This window comes from Tachypleus tridentatus, chromosome 12 (assembly GCF_004210375.1).
Source record: "Tachypleus tridentatus isolate NWPU-2018 chromosome 12, ASM421037v1, whole genome shotgun sequence".
In the NCBI taxonomy this organism is placed as follows: domain Eukaryota; kingdom Metazoa; phylum Arthropoda; class Merostomata; order Xiphosura; family Limulidae; genus Tachypleus; species Tachypleus tridentatus.
Window position 1 is genome coordinate 114,769,889 of NC_134836.1, and position 27,901 is coordinate 114,797,789.

General features: G+C 33.7%; 1 protein-coding gene and 1 pseudogene across 3 annotated transcripts in view; both read right to left on the minus strand.

Annotated features, from left to right (window-relative positions):
• Window positions 1-6,396, minus strand: part of LOC143234409 (cytochrome P450 4c3-like) — an 85,359-nt pseudogene extending 78,963 nt beyond the window's left edge. The window contains exons 1-9 of the transcript XR_013018643.1: window positions 6,317-6,396; window positions 5,942-6,054; window positions 5,698-5,784; window positions 4,468-4,659; window positions 4,050-4,119; window positions 2,641-2,767; window positions 1,684-1,869; window positions 830-1,002; window positions 427-493 (exon numbers count right to left, since the gene is read on the minus strand). The product of XR_013018643.1 is annotated as a cytochrome P450 4c3-like (transcript). The remainder of the gene's footprint in view (window positions 1-426; window positions 494-829; window positions 1,003-1,683; window positions 1,870-2,640; window positions 2,768-4,049; window positions 4,120-4,467; window positions 4,660-5,697; window positions 5,785-5,941; window positions 6,055-6,316) is intronic.
• A 6,664-nt stretch (window positions 6,397-13,060) lies between these two features.
• LOC143234408 (cytochrome P450 4C1-like) lies at window positions 13,061-26,553 on the minus strand. 2 transcript variants are annotated; one of them, XM_076471774.1, is made up of 10 exons: window positions 26,241-26,553; window positions 24,741-24,853; window positions 24,494-24,579; window positions 23,303-23,493; window positions 22,883-22,952; window positions 21,481-21,607; window positions 20,513-20,698; window positions 19,453-19,626; window positions 19,049-19,115; window positions 13,061-13,195 (listed from the first exon to the last, which is right to left on the minus strand). In XM_076471774.1, exons 1-10 carry the CDS (start codon window positions 26,488-26,490, stop codon window positions 13,086-13,088), a joined length of 1,374 nt encoding a protein of 457 aa, XP_076327889.1. In that variant the 5' UTR covers window positions 26,491-26,553; the 3' UTR covers window positions 13,061-13,085. The 2 variants fall into 2 exon arrangements, with proteins under 2 accessions (XP_076327889.1, XP_076327890.1); XM_076471775.1 differs by lacking the exons at window positions 22,883-22,952; window positions 23,303-23,493 and having other exon boundaries at window positions 13,062-13,195; window positions 26,241-26,551.
• Between the last annotated feature and the right edge of the window lie 1,348 nt (window positions 26,554-27,901).

Consider the following 27,901-nt stretch of genomic DNA (forward strand, 5'->3'; position numbering starts at 1 on the left):
TCCTCTACATAAAAAATTTTCTCAATCCAAACCAGCCATTTCTATATATATTTTTTCTCTACAAGAGGGTTTTCTCGTCATTGAAAAGAAATCTTTATCATCTGTTCATAATTAAGCAACATTTAGTTCACGTTTCATTATTGTTAAAAAATAGACTCTTAATTGTTGTTAATTAACCAACACCTCATTACTATAAATCAAGTAGAAACCTCACTACGATGTGCCAACCAATATCCAATTACTGTGCAGCAGGTAAAACCTCATTATGATTGGCCAAACAACATTTCATTGTTGTTAACCTCGCAGTATATAACTATTAATCCAAAGTCACTGTTAGGTTTTCGTTAAAACAAAAAGTGAGATCGAAACCATTAACATGAATGTAACCGTGATAACTTATTAAGATGAATGAAACTTTGGACTTACTGACTACAACATCCTCTCGTAATGTTCTTCCGATGAAAGGAACTGGGGGGAAAATTCGTAGACCCTCCTGAATCGGAGAGAAGGTCGAAGTTTGAGTGTAGATTTGAAAGATAACAAAATAAATTAAGTTATAAGTTGTGCTGAACAACAATGAATTATAATTAATAAAATTATATATTTGAGCACATTATTGACAACTGGGTAAAATAATAATTTTATGCTACCGGGAAATATTTTAAATCTCTTTTCAACTTGAAAATTTAATGGATATGAAGAAACAAGAAAAGTGACTTCTGTAATAATAAGATGTATTTAACACAGAGAAACAAAGTATTTAAAGTTATTACTACTGTTAACACGAATAATTAATAATAATAATAAAACAAGGGATTAACCTACGTACTTTCAAAGCACAATCCATGTATTTCAGTTGTTTAATGTCTTCTATTGTAATGGACCTTTCGGTATCATTTCCAAATACTGAGTCCAGTTCGTCTTGTATTTTTTCTGAACAAACGAATCCAAACCAATCAGATAAAGTGTCCAACTAATTCCCATAGCAGTCGTGTCATGTCCCTGTTTAAATAGATGTATAGCTATATATCTACACACATATATATATATTTCTATATATCTATACACATATATTATTTGGTTGACTGTGTGCTTTAAACATATAGTAAGATAAACTTATAGTACCGAATTGTTTGGTTGTATCAATTGTTGAGCGAGTGTTTTAAACACCTAGTAAGGTAAACTTATCGTACCAAGTTGTTTGGTTGTATCAATTGTTGAGCGAGTGTTTTAAACAATTAGTAAGGTAAACTTATGGCACTGAATTGGTTGATGATCTTGGAAGAATAGTAGATTTCTGGGCTATATTCTCATGCGGTTTTATATGAATGGTAAGTCAGGCTGGTAAAATTGTGAATTAGGTATAAACATGGGAAAGTAGGTTACAGAAACAAAAGGACTAAGTGAACAGTTTTGAATATATATGTAAATATATACATGCTACTGAATAAATACGTGGATAAACGTGTGTTATTGAATAAACGCGTAAATAAGTTTACATCATTGAATAAAAACGTAGATAAATGTGTTATCGAATAAAATAACACTTTTCAACAGAAAGATAGGAAGACTGAAAGAAAACTGGAGAGTAATTAAAATGTAAGTAGGCAGTAGTGGGTGGATGAATAGAGAAAGGATCAAGGTTGGAATGGACAAAGTGAATATAAATTCCAACGTTTTTACCTCAAACATGAAAGTGTCCACTTCTTCACGAATGTCTTCCAGGGTTAAGCTGGGATCATTCAAATGATGGTTAATCATCAGGTCTAGCAAAGGTTGCCTCGTCTTCAATTTATTATCGTTTCTATCATCCTGTTCATTACCAGAAGCTCGGATCACCAGTATCTGGGCTTTACGATTACGAATTATCTAGAAAAAAGTGTCATCAAATTTGTTAATTAAAACATTAGACCAGAAATCTCCTATTAACCATAATATCTTTATTCTATAGACGCTGCTTCAAACCTGCAATATACTCACATGAGTATGTTAAATAACTATGTTTAAAAGTCAGGATCGTATGTTTAATTTGTTTTAAAGTTTAAACTAACGGAATTAGATATCCTCTTTTGTTGTTTTTTCACAGCTTTGTCTTACCCAATTAGTCTGCACGATGGTTTCTGTATGTGGATACATCAAACGTATCACCTTTATTAGCACCCTGGAACTTGTCTACGGCGTACACCTTCTGGCCGTTTAATGGATCCTGGGTTCACCCAAAATGTATTTTTAATTTAACATAATAAGTACGTTTATGCTGATTTAAGTGCATAAGTAATATACATATACATAAATCACAAAAAAATAATAAATTAATAAAGGATTTTAATAGAGTTTCGTACCATTAAGTCCTAACTATTCTTTATAAAAGCCTGAAACTATAGAAAACGTTTATCATAATGAATAATATATGGACATAAAGATAAAGTCTGAGTTGTGAAACATAACATTTCCATTTCACTTTCTTTTTTTTTCACGTTTTTTTCAGTAATCTGTTGTTCTTTCACAATCTTAACAAAACTCAAACTCATAGTTAATGAAGAAAGAAATTAATATGAAGGGTAGAGTACTTACTTATCATTTATTATTTGTACCATTAAGTCTCTTGGGCTATTTGTGTAACTTTTCGTAATTACCTACCGTTCTGGTAAAGTTGTGTAGTTCTGTTAAACCTTTTTTGAAACGACGCCCATAAGAAGATAGTGAAAATAATACCATAGGCCAAAGCCACGGTCGTATCATACGACACGCAAACGTTTCACCAACCCTTTGTAAAGAAAAAAATTATTATCATACTATGCACTATTTACTGAATAGAAAATATTATCACGGGGTTCTATTATTGAAGTTACTGTGCTAAGCCTAAAACCTTAAAGAAGGTGCGTCGAGTTAAGCATAAATCGTTCGTTGTTCTCGTAAAAAATAAAACAAAAACTGTACCTACCCAAGTTTAACTTCTTTATTTTTCTATAACATAAATATAGCAATATCTCTACAACATCTGCATAAACTAATATTCGTCAAACGTATATATAAACCTCAGTAGTTTCGTAATTCGTCTTATTTTTCTCGTCAATAAACCCTGTCATGTTAAAACTCTGGCGTTGTAAAAATAAAGGTTGAAGCCATTGCCAATAACCGGGAATTCATTATATTTCTTTCCTTCATGTTATGTCAAGCGATGCCCACTGATGGGATAGAAAGAGAGCTGGGAAGTTTAGTAATCACACCGTCGATACTAATAAAGAAATTCCACCAAAGGTTTTTGATAAGCTTTAACTTTATCATAGTAATTTGGAAAAAAAGTTTGTTTACGGTATCTTTAAACATCTTGCATATTACAAACTGCACAAAAACTTCTTACACGGAGAAATATGAGCATGAAATATCCCACAAAACTAATAAACAATGTTTCCACTACTTGTATCTTTTCTTTTCCATTTTGTTTTATTTCTGTATCAGAAACTGGGGACTCCTGACCCTGCGTCCAACTACTAGTCCGTTTCTGAATAGTCTAAGTAAGGAACAGAAACGTAAGGAAAACACGATAAAAATTATTTTAGTAATGCTGTATTTTTCCACAGTTCTTTGCTATTTTTAGTAATATCAACACGTACATTAAACAAACGAATAAAGGACAATATATAGAATGGGTGTGTTTTTCTTACGGCAAAGTCACATCGAACTATCTGCTGAGCCCACCGAGAGGAATCGAACCACTGATTTTATCATTGTAAATTAGTAGACTTACCGCTGTACTAGCGGAGGGCAGGGTTGAAAGTGATAATATTTTAAAAATCTACATACGAAATCAACATGTATCTTTTTACACTTAAATGGTTTTTATTGTTCCTAAATTACAATAGCTGGGAGTGTAATATATCCCAAAAAGTGACTTACTTTTCGATCTCTAGTAAATTTCTGTTTTGTATTATTACGTTTTACTTATATTTACTAAAGTTTACTTGATTTTTACTTGACAGTTTATTTTTATTGTACCATTTCCTTTGAATCCAACAAAACTATAGAAAAATGAAATATATGCTTACTCGTACAAAGATTTCAAATAGGACGAGTCTGTATTTTCTTGGGTACAAATCTTTATCCCCATTGCACTTTCTGAAATATAGTTGAATTTTTTATAGAAGAATAATTATCATCAATTGTTTTATAATGTCTAGAGTAATTTGTATCAAAGACTGTCCGACGACTTTTTTTTTTTTCAAAAGACATTTGTGACGAAATTTTTATTTTTTTTTAACATTGACTTTACCGGTAGAATAGACTTTCAAATTTACAAGAATGTCACAGTTAAAGTCAGTTTATAGGTTTATTCTCTTCTAAAATGTGTAACAGGTTTTTCAGATATAATGGTTTGGGTTTTTCTTACTTTCCCGCAAAGTACTCGTGTAGCTTGGCGCGAAATTAAAAATAAACCAAATCCGAAGTGGGAAAATGAAAGCTCACCGCAAATTATGTCCAACGTACAAAGAGTAACATATTTAGCTATGTCCACCCATTTCTCGCTCTGCGCTTGTCTCAACTTTTCCACTAAGATTTGGCTCTGTTCGTTGAACATTGGAATGAAGTCTTCAAGAATTCGGAAGTGAAATGCAGGAGTTACCAACTTTCGTCTTCTTCTTCCATTTACTCCCGAAACTATGTATCAAATACGATAAACATTTTAATATATATATTATATATTAAAATATATATTAATATATATATATATATATATTAAAAGTATGTCGATATGATACGACTATTCCATCGTGAAGACGTGATACGACAATATCGATTCAACGTCCAATAAGATCAGTGTTTCTTCACGAAAGAAGTTTTCAGTCAACAATACAAGTCGTGTGTACAGTAAAAATCAAAAGTACAATTTACGTAATAGAAATTAACCCTTTTTTGTATTTGACATCAGAGTTTTTATCCAAATTAGTTTTCATAGTATGTATTTTTTATTTGAAATCTATCATCTGCGTTTAATTATCTCTAATTTTTAAAATCATCTTTAAATTCCCCAAAATGTGTTGAAATCCTCCTATAAAACAAAACATAGAACGTCCACAGACGTAGAAACTATGAGTCAGCTGAATAACACGCTGTATAAAACACATAATTAAACATTTGTTATTACTGTGTTTGTATTTTAAAACCAAAGAAATATTATGAATGGTAGCATTGTATTTGACTGGTCTAAACACAAATAATAATAGGCATTGAATCTCATCCTACTAAAACAAAATATTAATAATTTATGTTAATTCATAAAAACGTAGCTATTGTTGTCTTGGTTATTTGTCATGATTAATGTATTTTTGCAAGAAATGTCTTTTGAATGTTAGCAAAAAAACACTAAAAAAACACTATTCAGTGGTTATTTGTGAAATTCATTATAATGTTATTTTTTACCATATTTACACATGGTATCATTTTAAAATAATTACATATGTCTATGTGTGTGCGTATATTTGTTCTAAACAATGAAACTTATTTATATCTTAATAATCGCTTACATGTACTGTTTCTGTCAGTCTTTAAAGTATAACTCGTGTATGTATTATCTTCTTGGGTCTATATAAGTCTGGGGTAAATGCATTGACAATATAACTGAAAAATGTTATGAGCTGGGTATGTTTGGTGTCCCCGTAGGAATAGTGGTTTTAAGGCCCTGATTTTATTAATTACCTTGTCAACAATCCTGATCCCAGCCATGGATGCAAAAAAAGAATATTCAGTTGATTTTTCTAATATTGTGGAACTTCTGAGAATCACCTGAAATAAAAAATCCATCATATATTACATCAGTTCCACGCACTGATCACAATGTGGTATTTTGTAACAACGGTTTTAATTCCTTAATATTAATATTTTGCTTATACCTTATATGTGTAAGGTAATGTTGGAATGAATGCGATGTTTGTTTACTTACCTCTATAGTTTCTGGTTTAAAAAACGCTACAGAAGGTCGAATTCCATTCCAGAAACGATATATCCTTTCCTTGTGAAACAATTGAGCGAACCCACAAGTGACTTGGAACAATACTAAATAAAGTAAATATGAATCGTCAGCACGGGCTGTTTACGGAATATTTTCTCAACGTTTTTCATGCACCCTTATTTAATATAGAAACTTCCTCAAAAATTGGTTCCGTATGAAATGAAATTTGGAAACCTTCATATTTCTTTTAGTAACACAGAGACCTTTCAGGTGTGTGATGTAACAATTTATTTGTTATTGTATGTTATCCAAGATGGTATGAACGTAAGAACAAAAGATAGACAAAGTAAAAATATGGTGACGTACCAGTCATTCAAGTATCTAGGAACGCTGCCTAAAATCATGGTTAATTCTTTCATGGGCGACATTTAGTGTTCACTCTCGAGAAAAGGTCGGATACATCTGGCGATAAAAGTCACGAGCAGAAACGTTTAGGTTGTTAAAGTATCTCGCTACGTTCTCAGTTTACATTCATCCCACACGGTACCTGTACACTGACGAACAGATGGGATTAGGGTTTATTAATGTAGATAGACTAGGAATCAGCGTAGGAAATCCAAGGTTAAAAAAATAACTTATCATTACAAATATATTAAAAAATAAGCAGTGTCCTTAGTTATAATTTATATTTATCGTATTTCCTGGCGAGAATTTGTTGAAGGACATACCAGCATGTATATGTATATATATGACAAATGGAGATAAGCAGCTTGCACTTCAAATGTGTACAGTCTATATCGTTGAGATGCTGGAACTATGATAATAATGTTCTAAGGTATTTATAACTTCTGTGATAAGTGAGTTGAGGTGATCTGAAATTGTGACTACAGCTTTTTGACAAGTATTGCTGTGACAAGTGCATTTATAGATGTCAGAGACTATGAAATAACACATGAAAGGGTTGATGACATATGAAAGTCGATATATAACCCAAAGTAAAGACATTAAAGACAGATTGATTATTTGGAGGTAGGATAACAGTGTTTAAAAGTGGACAAAGACTGTGAGAATAACCACTGAAGGTGGAAGGTTTGTTTGATTTGAATTTCGGTCAAAGCTAGACAAGGGCTTTCTGCGCTAGCTGTATGTTTAGGTTTTTGATACTGTTATTACTTTAATGATACTTTTTTGTTTGTAACTTTATTGGGTGTCTTTTATCTTTTTATTAATAAATTCTATAAATGAAACGTTTTTCTTAAACGCGCATAAAAATTACTTATCCATCAGTACGACGTTTCCTAGTTAAAGGTTACTTTTGCAGCATATATTTTCAAAATCTACCGAACGTATTAGGTTACTACCTAATCATAGCGATCATGATAACTGTTTAACTTATTCGTAGTAACATTTTAGCCTTTCCAACATGTACGTCATTTCCTGCTCATCACGAAAGCGAGGGCAATTTGCCACTAACAAAGGACGATGTGTAGTTGCTTCCCTCACTTGACTTCTAGAATATCCTTCTTAAAAGGACTCTGGAAGAAAATACAACTGTGTAAAACCAGGAGATAAAACCTATATTAACACATTTTCTGTGAAAGAAATGTTACTTTTTTTTCTCAACATAAATAATGTTCAACATTGGTGTGTGTTCCAACTTGGTAAAGTACAAAGATGAATCACCAAGAGGCACATTTGTCAATCATTAAGTTATATAATCCCACTGCGTCAGCGAAAGATTTATGAATTTACAGGGTTGAAATTCGGGGTTCGATCTGCTGGTGGATAGCGCGTATCTAGCATTGCGTGGCGCAAAAAATTCGATGTTCGATTCCCCTTGTGGAGAAAGCGTATCTAGCATTATGTAGGCTTGGTATGGCCTAGCGCGTTAAGGCGTGCGCTTCGTAATCTGAAGGTCGCGGGTTCGCGCCCGAGTCGCGCCAAACATGCTCGCCCTCCCAGCCGTGGGGGCGTTATAATGTAAAGGTCAATCCCACTTTTCGTTGGTAAAAGAGTAGTTCAAGAGTTGGCGGTGGGTGGTGATGACTAGCTGCCTTCCCTCTAGTCTTACACTGCTAAATTAGGGATGGCTAGCAGAGATAGCCCTCGAGTAGCTTTGTATGAAATTCCAAAACAAACAAGCATTATGTAGCTTTGCGCTGAGAATAAACTATGTCTGAAATATACTTGCTCAATTAATGATATATTTTCTTATAAATCAACAGGCCCCAAAACCTTGGCGATGTAACATGTGGCTCTTACATCTCTTTGAATAATGATATTTGAATATCTTCACATTTTTATTAATTTAAATTTATTATTTTTCTGTCGATTGAACAGTTTTCTTTATTAGTTTTCTTTTATGATCTATTACTTCTTCGTTTCCTGCTCGTGTGCTTCCTTGGATATTGTTATATTCTACACCGAATGTGTAATTTCCTAGTTGTATGAATATGGTCTTGAAGAAATTGGTTTGGTTTGAATTTAGCAGTGAATGACTATAGAAAAGGCAGCTAGCCATTATCACCCACCGCCGACTCTTCAGCTTTCTTTGGCGTCACTCTATTTACTAAACGTCAAATAACGTCATAAAGTGGTTCTAAAAGATGCCGTTCAACCGCGATTTTATACAAGCTGTAAGTGTCACTTGATTTGATTTACATATTCAAAATCATTTTATCATAAAGTATGCTACACTTTGTATAAATAAAATGATATACATATTTTTGAAAAATTAGCAAAAACGAGACCGACACAGAAATATTCGTGGCCGTGTTCATCCAGTGTCAGGACCACAAGGTGATGTAGTATTGCCTGAAGACGAAGAAGATATTCGAACTTCTATTCGGAGGGTAAGGAATAAAAGAAACTCATTTGCCTTTAGTTACTTTTCATTCTCAATGAAAAAAATTCACAATTTTTGTTGAATTTGAAAAGTGAGATTAGGAATGAAACATAACTAACACTTCGTGGTTTATTAGGCATTATTTTACTATGTGTAAAAGACTATAGTAGTTGACATCAACAAATCAAAGTTGAGTCTAACCTCCGATCACGAAACCTGAAATAAACAGGATAAATAACCGGATGAGATTGTTCCAATTCTAACTAAAAATTAGTTAGACAAACCTGTAGCGTGAGGATATGTAACTTGTATAGGACATGAACATCTTCTGACAATATTGAATTAAAATAATAAAATTGTAACGTGTACAGTATCAGACTGCAGAGCCTAAAATATACGATTTTATTATCTCTTTCAGTGACGTGAACCATGATAAAGGTGATACCTGCAACATGAAGTCCCAGTTTCAGCGTTTTTATGAATATTTTTCAATAGACTGCCTCACCTACAGCTTAAAATAATGAATATATCATGACCATCAGCAAAACGGCATAACCAAAAAACATATATTCAGTCCTAAGCCTCAGGTATGAAACTGTTACAGTCATCTTCACATCCGAGAGATCGTCGACCTCTCCTGAAGATGCAACGATTGACAAAATTTATGTAATGAATTATTATTTAGTTGTTTCCTTTGTACAGGAAAACTCCGTTGTTATCTTAAACTATCGTTTTCACACAGTCGCTATACCCTAAACTACATGTAAATAAAGAACTGGATTGGTATCTGATGCAACTATCGCAACAAGATAATTATTATTTATGGAGAACGGATTTTGTTTTATTTCCGTTGTAAAATGTGACAAAATCGTAAAGAAGCGTGATTTTCTTTGTAGTTTATATTTTCGTTATGGTTCTAAAATAATAGTAAACTAGTTAACAAAATGTAAATGTATCGAAATATAACTACAATTACTTCAAAAATATCAGGTTAGGCCTACCTACACAGACTTTTTTTTTTCATGTGGAAGCTGTAATGGTGTTTGCTTTGTGAAAGCGTAAAAACATACAACATTTATTTTCGATATTATCATAATGCCACATACGTTTGACAGATTACAATATTATATTCAACTGAATGTATTCTCGTGCGTTACGTGTTGATGAAATTTCAAAGTTTATTGTTGTACAAACAATGGGTCTTGAGTTCATTGAAATAAATTTTGATGTACCAAACTTCGACATGTTACTTTTCTTATTTTTCTAGGTATGATGAAGAAATTTAAACACATAAATAGAAAAGGATAAACCTTGATAGTTCAACTACTGTTTAATTGCATGCTAAGATATTAACTGTACGTGTATATCTTAAGTTATTCTATACACAATTTCTGTCAGCGGTTACTTGATAGTTTTTAGAGCGAAGCCGCATTGAGCTAGCTTTTGTGTTCACTACGAGAACCGAACTGCGAATTTCAGCATTTTAAGCTTCAGGCCTGCCAATCGGAGGACTTCTATCAGTAAATTCTTTGATCTCATATCGTATACAGCCTCCTACAAAAGATGGCGCCACATTAATCCATACTTTCAGTGTAGTAATGAAGTAAATATTTTGCACGTGTTCTAAGGATTAAATTTCATTTTCCTTATCTCGCTCGTGAGACAATTTTTATTGCAAGCTACTTTATAACCAACAGCTTTTGATTCACGCGATTTGCATCAGAGAATCGATATAAATTCTACTAGTTGCAGTATAAACCATATCTTACCAATTCGTTATTTCAACTCAGGATTATCGTTAGAAAATCACGAGCACGTCCTTCAGCTGAAAAAAAAGCGAGCATATTCGGTGATGATGATTCAAACCCGTGATCACGTTAGGAGTCGAACGCCTTCACCTCCAGGCCGGGAATGAAAAACAGTTAGTACTGTTCATATACGAAGACTTGACTTAGCTAGTTATTTTTAACTAAAATTATTCATTAGAAATTAAACGGAGTTAACCATCAATTTGTTTTACACTGTAGTGTGTCTGGTCAGAAAAAAAAAAAAAATTTTGAAGGGAAGAGGGCAGACGGATTTGGATAGACTGGAGTATTTCCAAAGACAAACGTAAAGACACTGAATGAGATAACGCGAAAACGAAGTGTTGAATTATTTTCCAAGAGAACAATACCAGAATTTGTTAGCACTAATGTGGAAGAACCATGACTGCAAAAAACACTTACCCTAAGTTGTCCAAATTGCACAATATGTATTTCTTTTATATCAGTCGTGGTATCTTATACGTAGTCTATTTTGTTCTTAATAAAATCACTGAAGCAAATTTTATTGCGATGTGTATGTCACTTCAAACACAACATTTAGCTCATAGCTCTGTCATCTTTTAACCAATTTGAGATCTAATTACAGTTTTGGGCTCAATAGATCAAACCTTTTATATTGCCCAAACTCTCATAGATTAATTTATTCTAATCCTGACTATCAAGTGCCGCGACTATTAACGATTCCCTCTTGTTAACCAATAGAATGAATGTACCCCGGATACGGATAGTGTATGTTGACTATGAGAGAAAACTTGCTCAGCTGAGTGTGACCATGAGTGGCTGTGATAAAACCATCTGTTTACTTTCAGACAATAATTTTTATTTTTAATTTAACTTTCATAAGGTGAAGTTTTAATTTTAATTTTTAGAAGATAAGCATTTAATTTTAACATTCACAAAGAACATTTTTAATTTTAACTTCTAGAAAATAAATTTTTAATTTTAATTTTCTGAAAATAATGTTTCAATTTTAACTTTCAGAAAATATACTTTTTATTTTGTTACTTTAAAACAATGAATATCAACAGGATATTCCACGTCTTTAAAAATTTCAAATATAAAACTGACGCATTGTGTTAATATTTATATTAATGTGAGATTTGTTTGTTGTTGTTGTTTTTCAAGGTGCATATACCAGAGCGTCCAACAAAATCTCGATATGTCGTGGACCTTTTCAAAATGGATCAGCAGAAACTTTATGAAGTTGCACGAGAGCTACAAATCTGGAGTTCGATTTCCTGTAGAGATGAGAGCCATAGTGGTGATATCGATTGAGGTGAAACAATCTCCATGATTATGGAAAACTAGTTTTCATTTGAATCATAATCAACGAATATCTTGCCTCAAAGAAATGTTTTTGAATTATTGTTCATTCTTATACATAAATCATGCGATTTTTTGATAGGTAATAGCAGTCCTTACAACTAGAGGACAGCAATGGTTTTTGCTCTCTTTTGTTTCTAGTGATTGTTTTCAGAAAAGCTTGTCATTACTTTCCCAATACAACATCCAACATCTTTCATGGGTATTCAGTTATATAAATTAACAAACGACGTCATGGGGTCGTACATAAGGTTTGACAGAACATACATTCCTTGACTGACACTCAATAATAACTTATTGGTGCCTATCACATTGAAGTTTTGTCTGTTTGTTTCAAATTTCGCGCAAAGCTGCTCGAGGGCTATTTGCTCTAGCAGTGTAAGACAAGAGGGAAGACAGCTAGTCTTCTGCCAACTCTTGGGCTACTCTTTTACCAACGAATAGTGAGATTGACCATCACATTATAACGCTCCCACAGCTGAAAGGGCGAGCATATTCGGTGCGACGGGGATTCGAACCTACGACCCTCGGATCATGAGTCGAGTGCTTTAACCACCTGGCCATGCCAGGGCCCAGCGCAGATAGCCCTGCCAGAAATTTAAAACAAACTTAATTCTCACGATGATGATGACAAACACAGAATTCTCTAGCGCAGTAATATTTACACCCGTAATAAGTAATTTATATAAGATAAGAAGACTACATTACTATTCTAGTTATTACACTTTATTTCGTAAATATTACAATAAGTTCCGCACCTGAAGTATACTTAAAACCACAAATACGAAAAGTTAATAAATCCATATTATATTATATTTTGAATTTTTAGCACTATCTAGAATATCTCATTAAATAGAGTTTATACAATAAATTCAACACAATATCTAAGTTCCGTTTACTTGTAGAAGGTAAGCTAACCCTACTTTTGGTAGATAGACATTGCTTTTATTGTAAACTATCTGAAACAACAAAAAGAAAAAGGCAAACAACCCATCACACACACAAAAATTCAGAATGAACTTAGTAAAATTTCTTCTTATACAGAGAGTAGTGATACCGATTTCTTTGTTTAATTTGGTTTTGGTTTACTCTCGTACCCGAGGTTCTATTCTCATCCGTAATCCTTGTTTAGGCCGAAGCACTAATTCTGCGTCGATTTTATCTTGTCTCTTGGGTCCAAGGAAGTCACGTTGAAGTTGCGAAGAATATTTGCTATTACAACTTTCTGTTTCAAGATTTCAAACTTTTGTCCTGTAAGTATTTAAAATCCATAATTAATAAAAAATATTTCAAATATTTGTGTCTAAAATATTTTATATCAGTATATAAAACCTAAAGGGTTGGCGTAGTCGTAGGGTAATGAATTACTCTAGTAAATGTAGCCAAATAAATAAATATGGTCATATCCTCATTCATGTTCAGAGTTTTCCTCGCTAATCTACAACAATAATAGAATGCGCTCGTAATTTGCTATCTATAATAGACACCTATGCGTGCGCACTTGATTTTGAACGTATATAAATAACGGATAAATATAAACATTATTCAGTATACATTTTGTACAATCACATATTAAAAACCTACAACTTTTTTTTTAATGTCTAACGTCAGATCGTACATTATACATTTATTGACTGATAGTACTTACGTTGGGTAAAGTTTAGTCCTAAGTAAAGCAAAACATAGACACAAATTATAGTCGTAGTTTATCTATTTATCAAACACGGGTCGTACCTTCAACAAGAACGAGTGGATTCGATGATTTTGGTGTTTGCGATCAAAATTATTTTGTATTATTTTAGGAATTTTGTATTTAAAGTAATATTATTGTAATAAGATACTGCTTTTACCGTAAACATTTTGCGGGCCTCTGCTGGAAGTACATAATAAAAACAAATGGGTTTTAATTTCATTAATTGTCATTCCACTTTCAATTATGATATATTTACTCATTATAGCATTAATCTAAACTACTTTGGTGGAGGCCGATGTTTTATAAGTCAAGAAGTTTCACACATGTGTGGTAGCCCAATTATCAACTACATAGAACAAGCATGTTCGGCGACGGAGATTCGAATTTGGAACTTTCATGATACGAGTTTACCGCTTCTAACTACAAGGATATGCCAGACCCTATGAAGTAGTGAAAACCTACACTTACCTGTCTACATGATTAAATATGATAATTAAACCGACCTATATTATTCGTTCTTAAATTTGGAAGTTGTTAAAAATATATCCAATACTTACCAGAACAATGACAATAAACAAATGCCAAACCAGGACTTTTCATACCTACATGAACAATTACCATAAATAAATCAATATTAATGGTTTTGGTTGTTTGTTTAGAATTAAGCACAAAGCTACACAATGGGCTATCTGTGCTCTACCCGCTACGGATATCGAAACCCTATTTTTAGTGTGTAAATCCATAGACATTCGACTGTGCCACTTGGGGGCAAAATACTCGTTTACACTTGTTTGTTTGGAATTAAGCACAACGTTACACAGCGGGCTGTCTGTGCTCTGCCCACCACAAGTATCGAAACCCTGTCTCTAGCGGTGTGCGTCCGCAGACATGCCACTGGGGAGCAATAATAATGGAACCGGGAAAAATAAGTAGAAAAAACAACAACTAATCCCCCCACAAAAAATGCGGAAATTCAATATTACAGTGACGTCGAGTGACAAACAGCAAAGTTACATCTCATAATAACTATCTTGGGACACTCTCTCGATGAAGCTTCTGGCAGGGTATATATTCACAGAGTAGATCACGAGAGTACATCCTCATGTGATCATAAATTTACATATTCTACTGTACGTCACCGCTACGGAATCTGATGTCAGTTTAATGGCGCTCCACTGTACAGCGTTAAGCGTCCCTTATGTGATGTCATTTTAGTGTCTTCATATATGTAAAAACGGCTGATTTGGGTTCAGAAATTTTTTTATATAAAGGAGCGAACATAAAAATATTGGTTGGAATTGGTGATACTGGGTTACCCATCCTTGGGCCATTTGTTTGTATATAGTTGTGGTTGTTGAAGATGAAGTTTGACTTGATCTATGAGGGTTGCTAATTGGTTGCTGGTAATGTCTATTGATGGGTTAGGATCTCGGATATAGAGTTACAAGACTATCTTGCAGGCTTCAGATTAGACTTGAAATTGAAAGAGTCTTTGATGAATGAGCCGGCTGATGTTACATATTTGGAGAATGCCTATGTTGTGTATTTACCAAGATTGTAATTAAACGATTCATATGTAGACATTATTGGTCGTAATGGGCAATCTGGTTTATGAGGTTTGGGGATGCCGTATAATATATACTCTTCAAAAAAAGAAACGCAAAAGGCAAAATTTGAGACAAATTGTTAACAAGTTTATTCCGGGCAGTTATCAAAGACATGTGTCAAACTTTGCACATTCACTGCTGAACATCCAAAGTCGGCAAAGGCGAAGTCCACGCTCACTAGTTGAAGTTTAACGTCACTCAACGTCAATAACGAGTATGCCCCCCGTGTGCATCAATAACTGCTTGGGATTTCCTGCCCATGGAAGCGATGAGATGACGAATCACATCTTGTGAAATGGCTGTTCACTCAGCCTGCAATGCTGCTGCAAGCTGAGGTAGAGTCTGCGGTCGAAGTTGTCGCCGTCGCAGACGTCGGTCCAACTCGTCCCAAAGATGTTCGATGGGGTTTAAATCTGGTGATCTGGAGGGCCAGGGAAGAACATTGATGTTGTGGTGTCTCAAGAAGACAGTGGTGAATCGGGCTGAGTGAGAACGGGCGTTGCCATGTTGAAAAACGTCATTGACGTTCACCGTGATGGGTTGCACATGGGGCCTAAGAATCTCGTCGACGTATCGTTGAGCCGTAAGATTCCCTCGAATGTGCAAAAGGTCTGTTCTGGCAATGTAGGCGATGGCAGCCCACATCATGACGCTGCCACCATCAAATCTGTCAACTTCCCCCACACAGTTTGCTGCAAAATGTTCACCTCGGTGACGGTAAACACTGGTCCTTCCATCCTGCCTACGAAGCATAAAACATGCCTCCATCGTCGATGAGGCCATACCCGATGTGCCCGAGTCCACTGCAGCCGTGCTTGACGATGTTGCTGGGTGAAGATGACGCCTCTGACTGGAAGTCGAGGTCGGATTCCTGTATCTCGTAGACGGTTGCGTACGGTCTGATCGGAAATCCTACGCAGCCCTGGTATGGTTGAGGCAGTAGACGTCGCAGTGGTGGTCCTATTCCGAAGGTGAGGTAACCGGATGTAGCAATCTTGTGCTGGCGTGATCACATAAGGTCTGCCAGATCGTGGACGGTCACGAGTTGATCCATGTTGTTGGTGACGATTCCATAGCCTTGTGATGGTGCTTGGGTGGACATTCATAGTTCTGGGAACATCTGATCGAAATTTGCCTGCCTCCAATCGACCAATGGCGTTGTTGCGTTGTGCTTCAGTCAGTCTTGGCGTAACTGTATTGCGGGTCGGTGGCTTAACACTGAGCTAAAGAAACCGAGAACTCGTCACTTTTATTGGGGTTTTGCACATGTTGCACTTGCAGAACATGCAGATCTCTCAAACAAATTTATTGGACACGAATGAGTTTTGGCGAAAAATCCGATGTTTTCCTCCGTTTTCAAGGTGCACAACTTTTATTGTCATTTTGGTCTGACAATCAGTGCCTTAACACGTGTAATATCACATACTCTGAGCTTGTAACGTTTTTACATATATTTCTCTTTAAAATTGTGTTGTGCGTGAGTTGGTCTTGCGTAGGTAGGAAGGTGACACATGCAACATGAAGTCCCAGTTTCAGCGTTTTTATGAAATGTTTTTCAATAAACTGCCTCACCTACAGCTTAAAATAATGAATATATCATGACCATCAGCAAAACGCCATCAACCAAAAAAACATATATTCAATCCTAAGCCTCAGGTATGAAACTGTTACAGTCATTTTCACGTCCGAGAGATCGTCGACCTCCCCTGAAGATGCAACGAATGACAAAATTTATGTAATGAATTATTATTTAGTTGTTTCCTCTGTACAGGAAAACTCTGTTGTTATCTTAGACTATCGTTTTCACACAGTCGTTGTATCCTAAACTACATGTAAATAAAGAACTGGATTAGTATCTGATATAGCTATCGCAACAAGATAATTATTTTCATGGAGAACGGATTTTGTTTTATTTCCGTTGCAAAATGTGACGAAATCGTAAACTGTCGTGATTTTCTTTGTAGTTTATATTTTCGTTATGGTTCTAAAATAATCATAAACTAGTTAACAAAATGTAAATGTATCGAAATATAACTGCAATTACTTCAAAAATATCAGGTTAGGCCTACCTACACAGACTTTTTTTTTCATGTGCTAGTTGTAATGGTGTTTGCTTTCTGAAAGTATAAAAACATACAAGTATTTATTTTCGATATTATCATAATGCCACATACGTTTGACAGATTACAATATTATATTCAACTGAATGTATTCTCGTGCGTTACGTGTTGATGAAATTTCAAAGTTTATTGTTGTACAAACAATGGGTCTTGAGTTCGTTGAAATAAATTTTGATGTACCAAACTTCGACATATTACTTTTCTTATTTTTCTAGGTATGATGAAGAAATTTAAACACATAAAAAAGAAAGGATAAACCTCGATAGGTCAACTACTGTTTAATTGCATGCTAAGATATTAACTGTACGTGTATATCTTAAGTTATTCTATACACACTTTCTGTAAGCGGTTACTTGATAGTTTTTAGAGCGAAGCCACATTGAGCTAGCTTTTGTTTTCACTACGAGAACCGAACTGCGAATTTCAGCATTTTAAGCTTCAGGCCTGCCAATCGGAGGACTTCTGTCAGTAAATTCTTTGATCTCATATCGTATACAGCCTCTTACAAAAGATGGCGCCACATTAATCCATACTTTCAGTGTAGTAATGAAGTAAATATTTTGCACGTGTTCTAAGGATTAAATTTCATTTTCCTTATCTCGCTCGTGAGACAATTTTTATTGCAAGCTACTTTATAACCAACAGCTTTTGATTCACGCGATTTGCATCAGAGAATCGATATAAATTCTACCAGTTACAGTATAAACCACATCTTACCAATTCCCGACATCAACAGAAAAATAACCAATATTTGTCAAAAACTAATAACAAAATATGACTTTCCGGTTAATACCAAAGTTATTCAAAAACCAGGCACAAAACTAAGGTCTATACTGTGTAAAAACTACACTGACAAACACCACACCAACATTATTTATAAAATACAACGTGATAACTGACACGACTTCTATATTGGAGAAACAAGTAGAAGAATGGAAACCAGATTCAAAGAACACATAAAGTCACCTTCACACGTTTTCAACACTTCAAATCAAATGAACACGACATAATCGTAGAAAACACCCAAATACTAAATAAAGAAACAAATATAAACAAACGCAAAATCAAAGAAGCCTTACTTATACAACAACTCAAGCCCAATACAAAGGAACACCATTATACCAATATTAATAAATATAATCAAACATCCAAGCACGCCCTATACATTTCTACACTCAGTAACACAACCCCTTTCAAACATGTGGTCAGCTATCGGTCAGTTACCTCTTTCTTTCTTTGTGAACATGACGATGACCGAAAAAGGTCGAAACGTTGTTCGCTCCTCTACTTAAAAAATTTTCTCAATCCAAACCAGCCATTTCTATATATATTTTTCTCTACAAGAGGGTTTTCTCGTCACTGAAAAGAAATCTTTATCATCTGTTCATAATTAAGCAACATTTAGTTCACGTTTCATTATTGTTAAAAAATAGACTCTTAATTGTTGTTAATTAACCAACACCTCATTACTATAAATCAAGTAGAAACCTCACTGCGATTTGCCAACCAATATCCAATTACTGTACACCAGGTAAAACCTCACTATGATTGGCCATACCTCGCAGTATGTAACTATTAATCCAAAGTCACTGTTAGGTTTTTGTTAAAACAAAAGAGAGCTTGAAACCATTAACATGAATGTAACCGTGATAACTTATTAAGATGAATGAAACTTTGGACTTACTGACTACAACATCCTCTCGTAATGTTCTTCCGATGAAAGGAACTGGGGGGAAAATTCGTAGACCCTCCTAAATCGGAGAGAAGGTCGAAGTTTGTGTGCAGATTTAAAAGATAACAAAATAAATTAAGTTTTAATTTCTGCTGAACAACAATGAATTATAATTAATAATATTATATATTTGAGCACATTATTGACAACTGGGTAAAATAATAATTTTATGCTACCGGGAAATATTTTAAAATCTCTTTTCAAGTTGAAAATTTAATGGATATGAAGAAACAAGAAAAGTGACTTCTGTAATAATAAGATGTATTTTACACAGAGAAACAAAGTATTTAAAGCTATTACTACTGTTAACACGAATAATTAATAATAATAATAAAACAAGGGATTAATCTACGTACTTTCAAAGCACAATCCATGTATTTCAGTTGTTTAATGTCTTCTATTGTAATGGACCTTTCGGTATCATTTCCAAATACTGAGTCCAGTTCGTCTTGTATTTTTTTCTGAACAAACGAATCCAAACCAATGAGATAAAGTGTCCAGCTAATTCCCATAGCAGTCGTGTCATGTCCCTGTTTAAATAGATGTATAGCTATATATCTACACACATATATATATATTTCTATATATCTATACACATATATTATTTGGTTGACTGTGTGCTTTAAACATATAGTAAGATAAACTTATAGTACCGAATTGTTTAGTTGTACCAATTGTTGAATGAGTATTTTAAACACCTAGTAAGGTAAACTTATAGTACCAAATTGTTTGGTTGTATCAATTGTTGAGCGAGTGTTTTAAACACCTAGTAAGGTAAACTTATAGTATCAAATTGTTTGGTTGTATCAATTGTTGAGCGAGTGTTTTAAATACCTAGTAAAGTAAACTTATGGTACCAAGTTGTTTGGTTGTATCAATTGTTGAGCGAGTGTTTTAAACAATTAGTAAGGTAAACTTATAGTACCAAATTGTTTGGTTGTATCACTTGTTGAGCGAGTGTTTTAAACACCTTGTAAGGTAAACTTATGGCACTGAATTGGTTGATGATCTTCGAAGAATAGTAGATTTCTGGACTATATTCTCATGCGGTTTTATATGAATGGTAAGTCAGGCTGGTAAAATTGTGAATTAGGTATAAACATGGGAAAGTAGGTTACAGAAACAAAACGACTAAGTGAACAGTTTTGAATATATATGTAAATACATACATGCTACTGAATTAACACGTGGATAAACCTGTGTTATCGAATAAACGCTGGATAAGTTTACATCATTGAATAAACACGTGGATAAATGTGTTATCGAATCAAATAACACTTTCAAACAGAAAGGTAAGACGACTGAAAGTAAATCTGGAGAGTAATTAAAAATGTAAGTAGGCAGTAGTGGGTGGATGAATAGAGAAAGGATCAAGGTTGGAATGGACAAAGTGAATATAAATTCCAACGTTTTTACCTCAAACATGAAAGTGTCCACTTCTTCACGAATGTCTTCCAGGGTTAAGCTGGGATCATTCAAATGATGGTTAATCATCAGGTCTAGCAAAGGTTGCCTCGTCTTCAATTTATTATCGTTACTATCATCCTGTTCATTACCAGAAGCTCGGATCACCAGTATCTGGGCTTTACGATTACGAATTATCTAGAAAAAAGTGTCATCAAATTTATTAATTAAAACATTAGACCAGAAATCTCCTATTAACCATAATATCTTTATTCTATAGACGCTGCTTCAAACCTGCAATATACTCACATGAGTATGTTAAATAACTATGTTTAAAAGTCAGGATCGTATGTTTAATTTGTTTTAAAGTTTAGACTAACGGAATTAGATATCGTGTTGTTGTTGTTTTTCACAACTTTGTCTTACCCAATTAGTCTGCACGATGGTTTCTGTATGTGGATACATCAAACGTATCACCTTTAATTAGCACCCTGGAACTTGTCTACGGCGTACACCTTCTGACCGTTTAATGGATCCTGGGCTCACCCAAAATGTACTTTTAATTTAACATAATAAGTAGGTTTATGCTGATTTAAGTGCATAAGTAATATACATATACATAAAGCACAAAAATAATAATAAATAAATGAAGGATTTTAATAGAGTTTCGTACCATTAAGTCCTAACTATTCCTTATAAAAGTCTGAAACTATAGAAAACGTTGTCAATCGTTTATCATAATGAATAATAAAAAACATAAAGGTAAAGTCTGAGTTGTGAAACATAACATTTTCATTTCACTTTCTTTTTTTCACGTTTTTTTTTCAGTAATCTGTTGTTCTTCCACAATTTTAACAAAACTCAAACTCATAGTTAATGAAGAAAGAAATTAATATGAAGGCTAGAGTACTTACTTATCATTTATTATTTGTACCATTAAGTCTCTTGGGCTATTTGTGTAACTTCACGTAATTACCTACCGTTCTGGTAAAGTTGTGTAGTTCTGTTAAACCTTTTTTGAAACGACGCCCATAAGAAGATAGTGAAAATAATACCATAGGCCAAAGCCACGGTCGTATCATACGACACGCGAACGTTTCACCAACCCTTTGTAAAGAAAAAAGAAATTATTATCATACTATGCACTATTTACTGAATAGAAAATATTATCACGGGGTTCTATTATTGAAGTTACTGTGCTAAGCCTAAAACCTTAAAGAAGGTGCGTCGAGTTAAGCATAAATCGTTCGTTGTTCTCGTAAAAAATAAAACAAAAACTGTACCTACCCAAGTTTAACTTGTTTATTTTTCTATAATATAAATATAACAATATGTCTACAACATCTGCTTAAACTAATATTCGTCAAACGTATATATAAACCTCAGTAGTTTCGTAATTCGTCTTATTTTTCTCGTCAATAAACCCTTTCATGTTAAAACTCTGGCGTTGTAAAAATAAAGGTTGAAGCCATTGCCAATAACCGGGAATTTATTATATTTCTTTCCTTCAAGTTATGTCAACCGATGTCCACTGATTGGGCTGGGAAGTTTAGTAATCACACCGTCGATACCGATGAAGAGATTCCTTCAAAGGTCTTCGATAAGCTTTAACTTTATCATAGTAATTTGGAAAAAAAGTTTGTTTACGGTATCTTTAAACATCTTGCATATTGCAAACTGCACAAAAACCTCTTACACAGAGAAATATGAGCATGAAATATCCCACAAAACTAATAAACAATGTTTCCACTACTTGTATCTTTTCTTTTCCATTTATGTTTTATTTCTGTATCAGAAACTGGGGACTCCTGACCCTGCATCCAACTACTAGTCCGTTTCTGAATAGTCTAAGTAAGGAACAGAAACGTAAGGAAAACACGATAAAAATTATTTTAGTAATGCTGTATTTTTCCACAGTTCTTTGGTATTTTTAGTAATATCAACACGTACATTAAACAAACGAGTAAAGGACAATATATTGGATAGGTGTGTTTTTCTTACGGCAAAGTCACATCGAACTATCTGCTGAGTCCACCGAGAGGAATCGAACCCCTGATTTTATCATTGTAAATTAGTAGACTTACCGCTGTATTAGCGGGGGGCAGGGTTGGATGTCATAATATTTTAAAAATCTACATACGAAATCAACATGTATCTTTTTACACTTAAATGGTTTTTATTGTTCCTAAATTACAATAGCTGGGAGTGTAATATATCCCAAAAAGTGACTTACTTTTCGATCTCTAGTAAATTTCTGTTTTGTATTATTACGTTTTACTTATATTTACTAAAGTTTACTTGATTTTTACTTGACAGTTTATTTTTATTGTACCATTTCCTTTGAATCCAACAAAACTATAGAAAAATGAAATATATGCTTACTCGTACAAAGATTTCAAATAGGACGAGTCTGTATTTTCTTGGGTACAAATCTTTATCCCCATTGCACTTTCTGAAATATAGTTGAATTTTTTATAGAAGAATAATTATCATCAATTGTTTTATAATGTCTAGAGTAATTTGTATCAAAGACTGTCCGACGACTTTTTTTTTTTTTCAAAAGACATTTGTGACGAAATTTTTATTTTTTGTTAACATTGATTTTACCGGTAGAATAAACTTTCAAATTTACAAGAATGTCACAGTTAAAATCAGTTTATAGGTTTATTCTCTTCTAAAATGCGTAACAGGTTTTTCAGATATAAATGGTTTGGGTTTTTCTTACTTTCCCGCAAAGTACTCGTGTAGCTTGGTGCGAAATTAAAAATAAACCAAATCCGAAGTGGGAAAATGAAAGCTCACCGCAAATTATGTCCAACGTACAAAGAGTAACATATTTAGCTATGTCCACCCATTTCTCGCTCTGCGCTTGTCTCAACTTTTCCATTAAGATTTGGCTCTGTTCGTTGAACATTGGAATGAAGTCTTCAAGAATTCGGAAGTGAAATGCAGGAGTTACCAACTTTCGTCTTCTTCTCCATTTACTCCCGAAACTATGTAACAAATACGATAAACATTTTAATATATATATATATTAAAAGTATGGCGATATGATACGACTATTCAATCGTGAAGCCGTGATACGACAATATCGATTCAACGTCCAATAAGATCAGTGTTTCTTCACGAAAGAAGTTTTCAGTCAACAATACAAGTCGTTTGTACAGTAAAAAATCAAAAGTACAATTTACGTGATAGAAAGTAACCCTTTTTTGTATTTGACATCAGAGTTTTTATCCAAATTAGTTTTCATAGTATGTATTTTTTATTTGAAATTTATCATGTAGGTTTAATTATTTCTAATTTTTAAAATCATCTTTAAATTCCCCAAAATGTGTTGAAATCCTCCTATAAAACAAAACATAGAACGTCCACAGACGTAGAAACTTTGAGTCAGCTGAATAACACGCTGTATAAAACACATAATTAAACATTTGTTATAACTGTGTTTGTATTTTAAAACCAAAGAAATATTATGAATGGTAGCATTGTATTTGGCTGGTCTAAACACAAATAATAATAGGCATTGAATCTCATTCTACTAAAACAAAATATTAATAATGTATGTTAATTTATAAAAACCTAGATATTGTTGGCTTTGTTATTTCTCATAATTAATGTATTTTTGCAAGAAATGTCTTTTGAATGTTAGAAAAAAAACACTAAAAAACTATTTAGTGGTTATCTGTGAAATGTATTATAAAGTTATTTTTACCACATTTACACAATGGTATTTTTTTTAAATAATTACATATGTCTATGTGTGTGCGTATATTTATCCTAAACAATTAAACTTATTTATATCTTAATAATCGCTTACATGTACTGTTTCTGTCTGTCTTTAAAGTATAACTCGTGTATGTATTATCTTCTTGGGTCTATATAAATCTGGTGTAAATACATTGACAATATAACTGAAAAACGTTATGAAATGGGAATGTTTGGTGGCCCCGCTACGAATAGTAGTTTTAAGGTCGTGATTTTATTAATTACCTTGTCAACAATCCTGATCCCAGCCATGGATGCAAAAAAGAATATTCAGTTGATTTTTCTAATATTGTGGAACTTCTGAGAATCACCTGAAATAAAAAAAAATCCATCATATATTACATCAGTTCCACGCACTGATCATAATGTCTTATTTTGTAACAACAGTTTTTAGTTCCTTAATATTAATATTTTGCTTAAACCTTATATGTGTAAGGTAATGTTGGAATGAATGCGATGTTTGTTTACTTACCTCTATAGTTTCTGGTTTAAAAAACGCTACAGAAGGTCGAATTCCATTCCAGAAACGATATATCCTTTCCTTGTGAAACAATTGAGCGAACCCACAAGTGACTTGGAACAATACTAAATAAAGTAAATATGAATCGTCAGCACGGGCTGTTTACGGAATTGTTTCTCAACGTTTTTCATGCACCCTTATTTAATATAGAAACTTCCTCAAAAATTGGTTCCGTATGAAATGAAATTTGGAAACCTTCATATTTCTTTTAGTAACACAGAGACCTTTCAGGTGTGTGATGTAACAATTTATTTGTTATTGTTAGTTTTTCAATATTTTGCTAAAAACCGGCGGCACATTAAGTTACAATTATTGTTTCTTTGTTTCTAAATTTCGCGCAAAGCTACACGAGCTAGCCGTCCTTCACTTAACAGTGTGAGACAAGTGGGAAGTCAGCTAGTCATTATCACCCATCGCTAACTCTTGGGCTTGACCGTTACTTTATACCAACAAATAGTGGGATTGACCTTATTTATAAAGGTACTTAGACAGCAAGACATGCATTATATCTCAATACGAACTCAGTTGGAAAGCTCGATTACATTTACCTTCTGAGATTTTAAGTCTTAAAGATATGCGGGGCTCAGGTTCAAACGACATGCGGGGTAACTTCTTCTAAAAACAAAATATGGACGGTAAAATAAAATATTTTAATTTCGAATATAACAGGATTAAAACATGTAACACATTTCAACATGGTTCCTTTTAAAGACGTTCCCACGTAATTAAAGAGCAGTATTTATGAATAAATGTTGTACGTGATCATGTCTCACTGTCACAGACGAACACTTTAGATAAATAAAGATACTACCTCATAAGCAGGTGTTTCAAACTTTATATATTTCAACATGGCATCATGAGGCAAAATCATGCGTTTTCTTATAGCAAAGCTGAATCCACCGAGGGGAATCAAACCCTGATTTTAGCGTTGTAAGTCCTTCGACTTACCGCTGTACTAACGGACGGCTGAGACAAAATCATAAACTGTAAATCAATTTTATTTTCAACATGCACGTGTGATATTTGTAGATTAAAAGCTTCTCTTTGGGTATAAATGTTGAACACTTTCCTTATCTAAGTCTAGATTTTTAAGTGTTTTTTTTAATCAAAGAAAGCAAAACTGTATAAGCTTTATAAATATAATAGCAATTGTTGTTTCATGTCACAGTTGTATCAACTTAAGTTTAACAATTTATATTTTATCACGTAAGCAGTGCTTATAAAATATTATAATAGTCATGTTTTACAGATCAGAAAGTCATAATGTTTAGTAATGTTTTCGATACGCAATATCTGCCAGACCACTGCGTCGTGGCGCATGTTCGCAACATGAGGGGAACGTCAATTCAATTACACTAATAAGTCTCTTAAGGATTACTTAGTTAATGTTCTAAACAGAAAACACACTAAAATAATACGTTATTAATGCCTTAGAGCTCTAAGTCTACTTACTCAAGTTGATGTTATCTATCGTTCTGGCATCCTTATGTCGCATGACCAATGACGCGTTACCAATGAACGGGTTTCGGAAGTCAATTCCTGGGAGTTTATTGATTGTGTTTCTCACCTTATACCATCTTATCCAAGATGGTATGAACGTAAGAACAAAAGATAGACAAAGTAAAAATATGGTGACGTACCAGTCATTGAAGTATCTAGGAACGCTGCCTAAAATCATGGTTAATTCTTTCATGGGCGACATTTAGTGTTCACTCTCGAGAAAAGGTCGGATACATCTGACGATTAAAGTCACGAGCAGAAATGTTTAGGTTGTTAAAGTATCTCGCTACGTTCTCAGTTTACATTCATCCCACACGGTACCTGTACACTGACGAACAGATGGGATTAGGTTTTATTAATGTAGATAGATTAGGAATCAGCGTAGGAAATCCAAGGTTAAAAAATAACTTATCATTACAAATATATTAGAAAATAAGCAGTGTCCTTAGTTATAATTTATATTTATCGTATTTCCTGGCGAGAATTTGTTGAAGGACATACCAGCATGTATATGTATATATATGACAAAATGGAGATAAGCAGCTTGCACTTCAAATGTGTACAGTCTATATCGTTGAGATGCTGGAACTATGATAATAATGTTCTAAGGTATTTATAACTTCTGTGATAAGTGAGTTGAGGTAATCTGAAATTGTGACTACGGCTTTTGAAAGAGGCAAGTATTGCTGTGACAAGTGCATTTATAGATGTCAGAGACTATGAAATAACACATGAAAGGGTTGATGATATATGAAAGTCGATATATAACCCAAAGTAAAGACATTAAAGACAGATTGATTATTTCAAAGTAGGATAACAGTGTTTAAAAGTGGACAAAGACTGTGAGAATAACCACTGGAGGTGGAAGGTTTGTTTGATTTGAATTTCGGTGAAAGCTACACTAGGGCTATCTTCGCTAGCCGTATGTTTACGTTTTTGATACTGTTATTACTTTTATGGTACTTTTTTGTTTGTAACTTTATAGGGTGTCTTGTATCTTTTATTAATAAATTCTATAATTGAAACGTTTTTCTTAAACGCGCATAAAATTACTTATCCATCAGTACGACGTTTTCTAGTTAAAGGTTACTTTTGCAGCATATATTTTCAAAATCTACCGAACGTATTAGGTTACCTCATCATCATAGATAGTGATAACTGTTTAACTTATTCGTAGTTACAAATAAGCCTTTCCAACATGTACGTCATTTCCTGCTCAGCACGAAAGCGAGGGCAATTTGTCACTAACAAAGGACGAAGTGTAGTTGATTCCCTCACTTGACTTCTAGAATATCCTTCTTAAAAGGACTCTGGAAGAAAATACAACTGTGTAAAACCTGGAGATAAAACCTATATTAACACATTTTCTGTGAAAGAAATGTTACTTTTTTCTCAACATAAATAATGTTCAACATTGGTGTGTGTTTCCAACATGGTAAAGTACAAAGATGAATCACCTGGAGGCACATTTGTCAATCATTAAGTTATATAATCCCACTGCGTCAGCGAAAGATTTATGAATTTACAGGGTTGTAATTCGGGCGCAAAAAATTCGATCTGCCGGTGGATAGCGCGTATCTAGCATTGCGTGGCGCAAAATCTGAAGGTCGCGG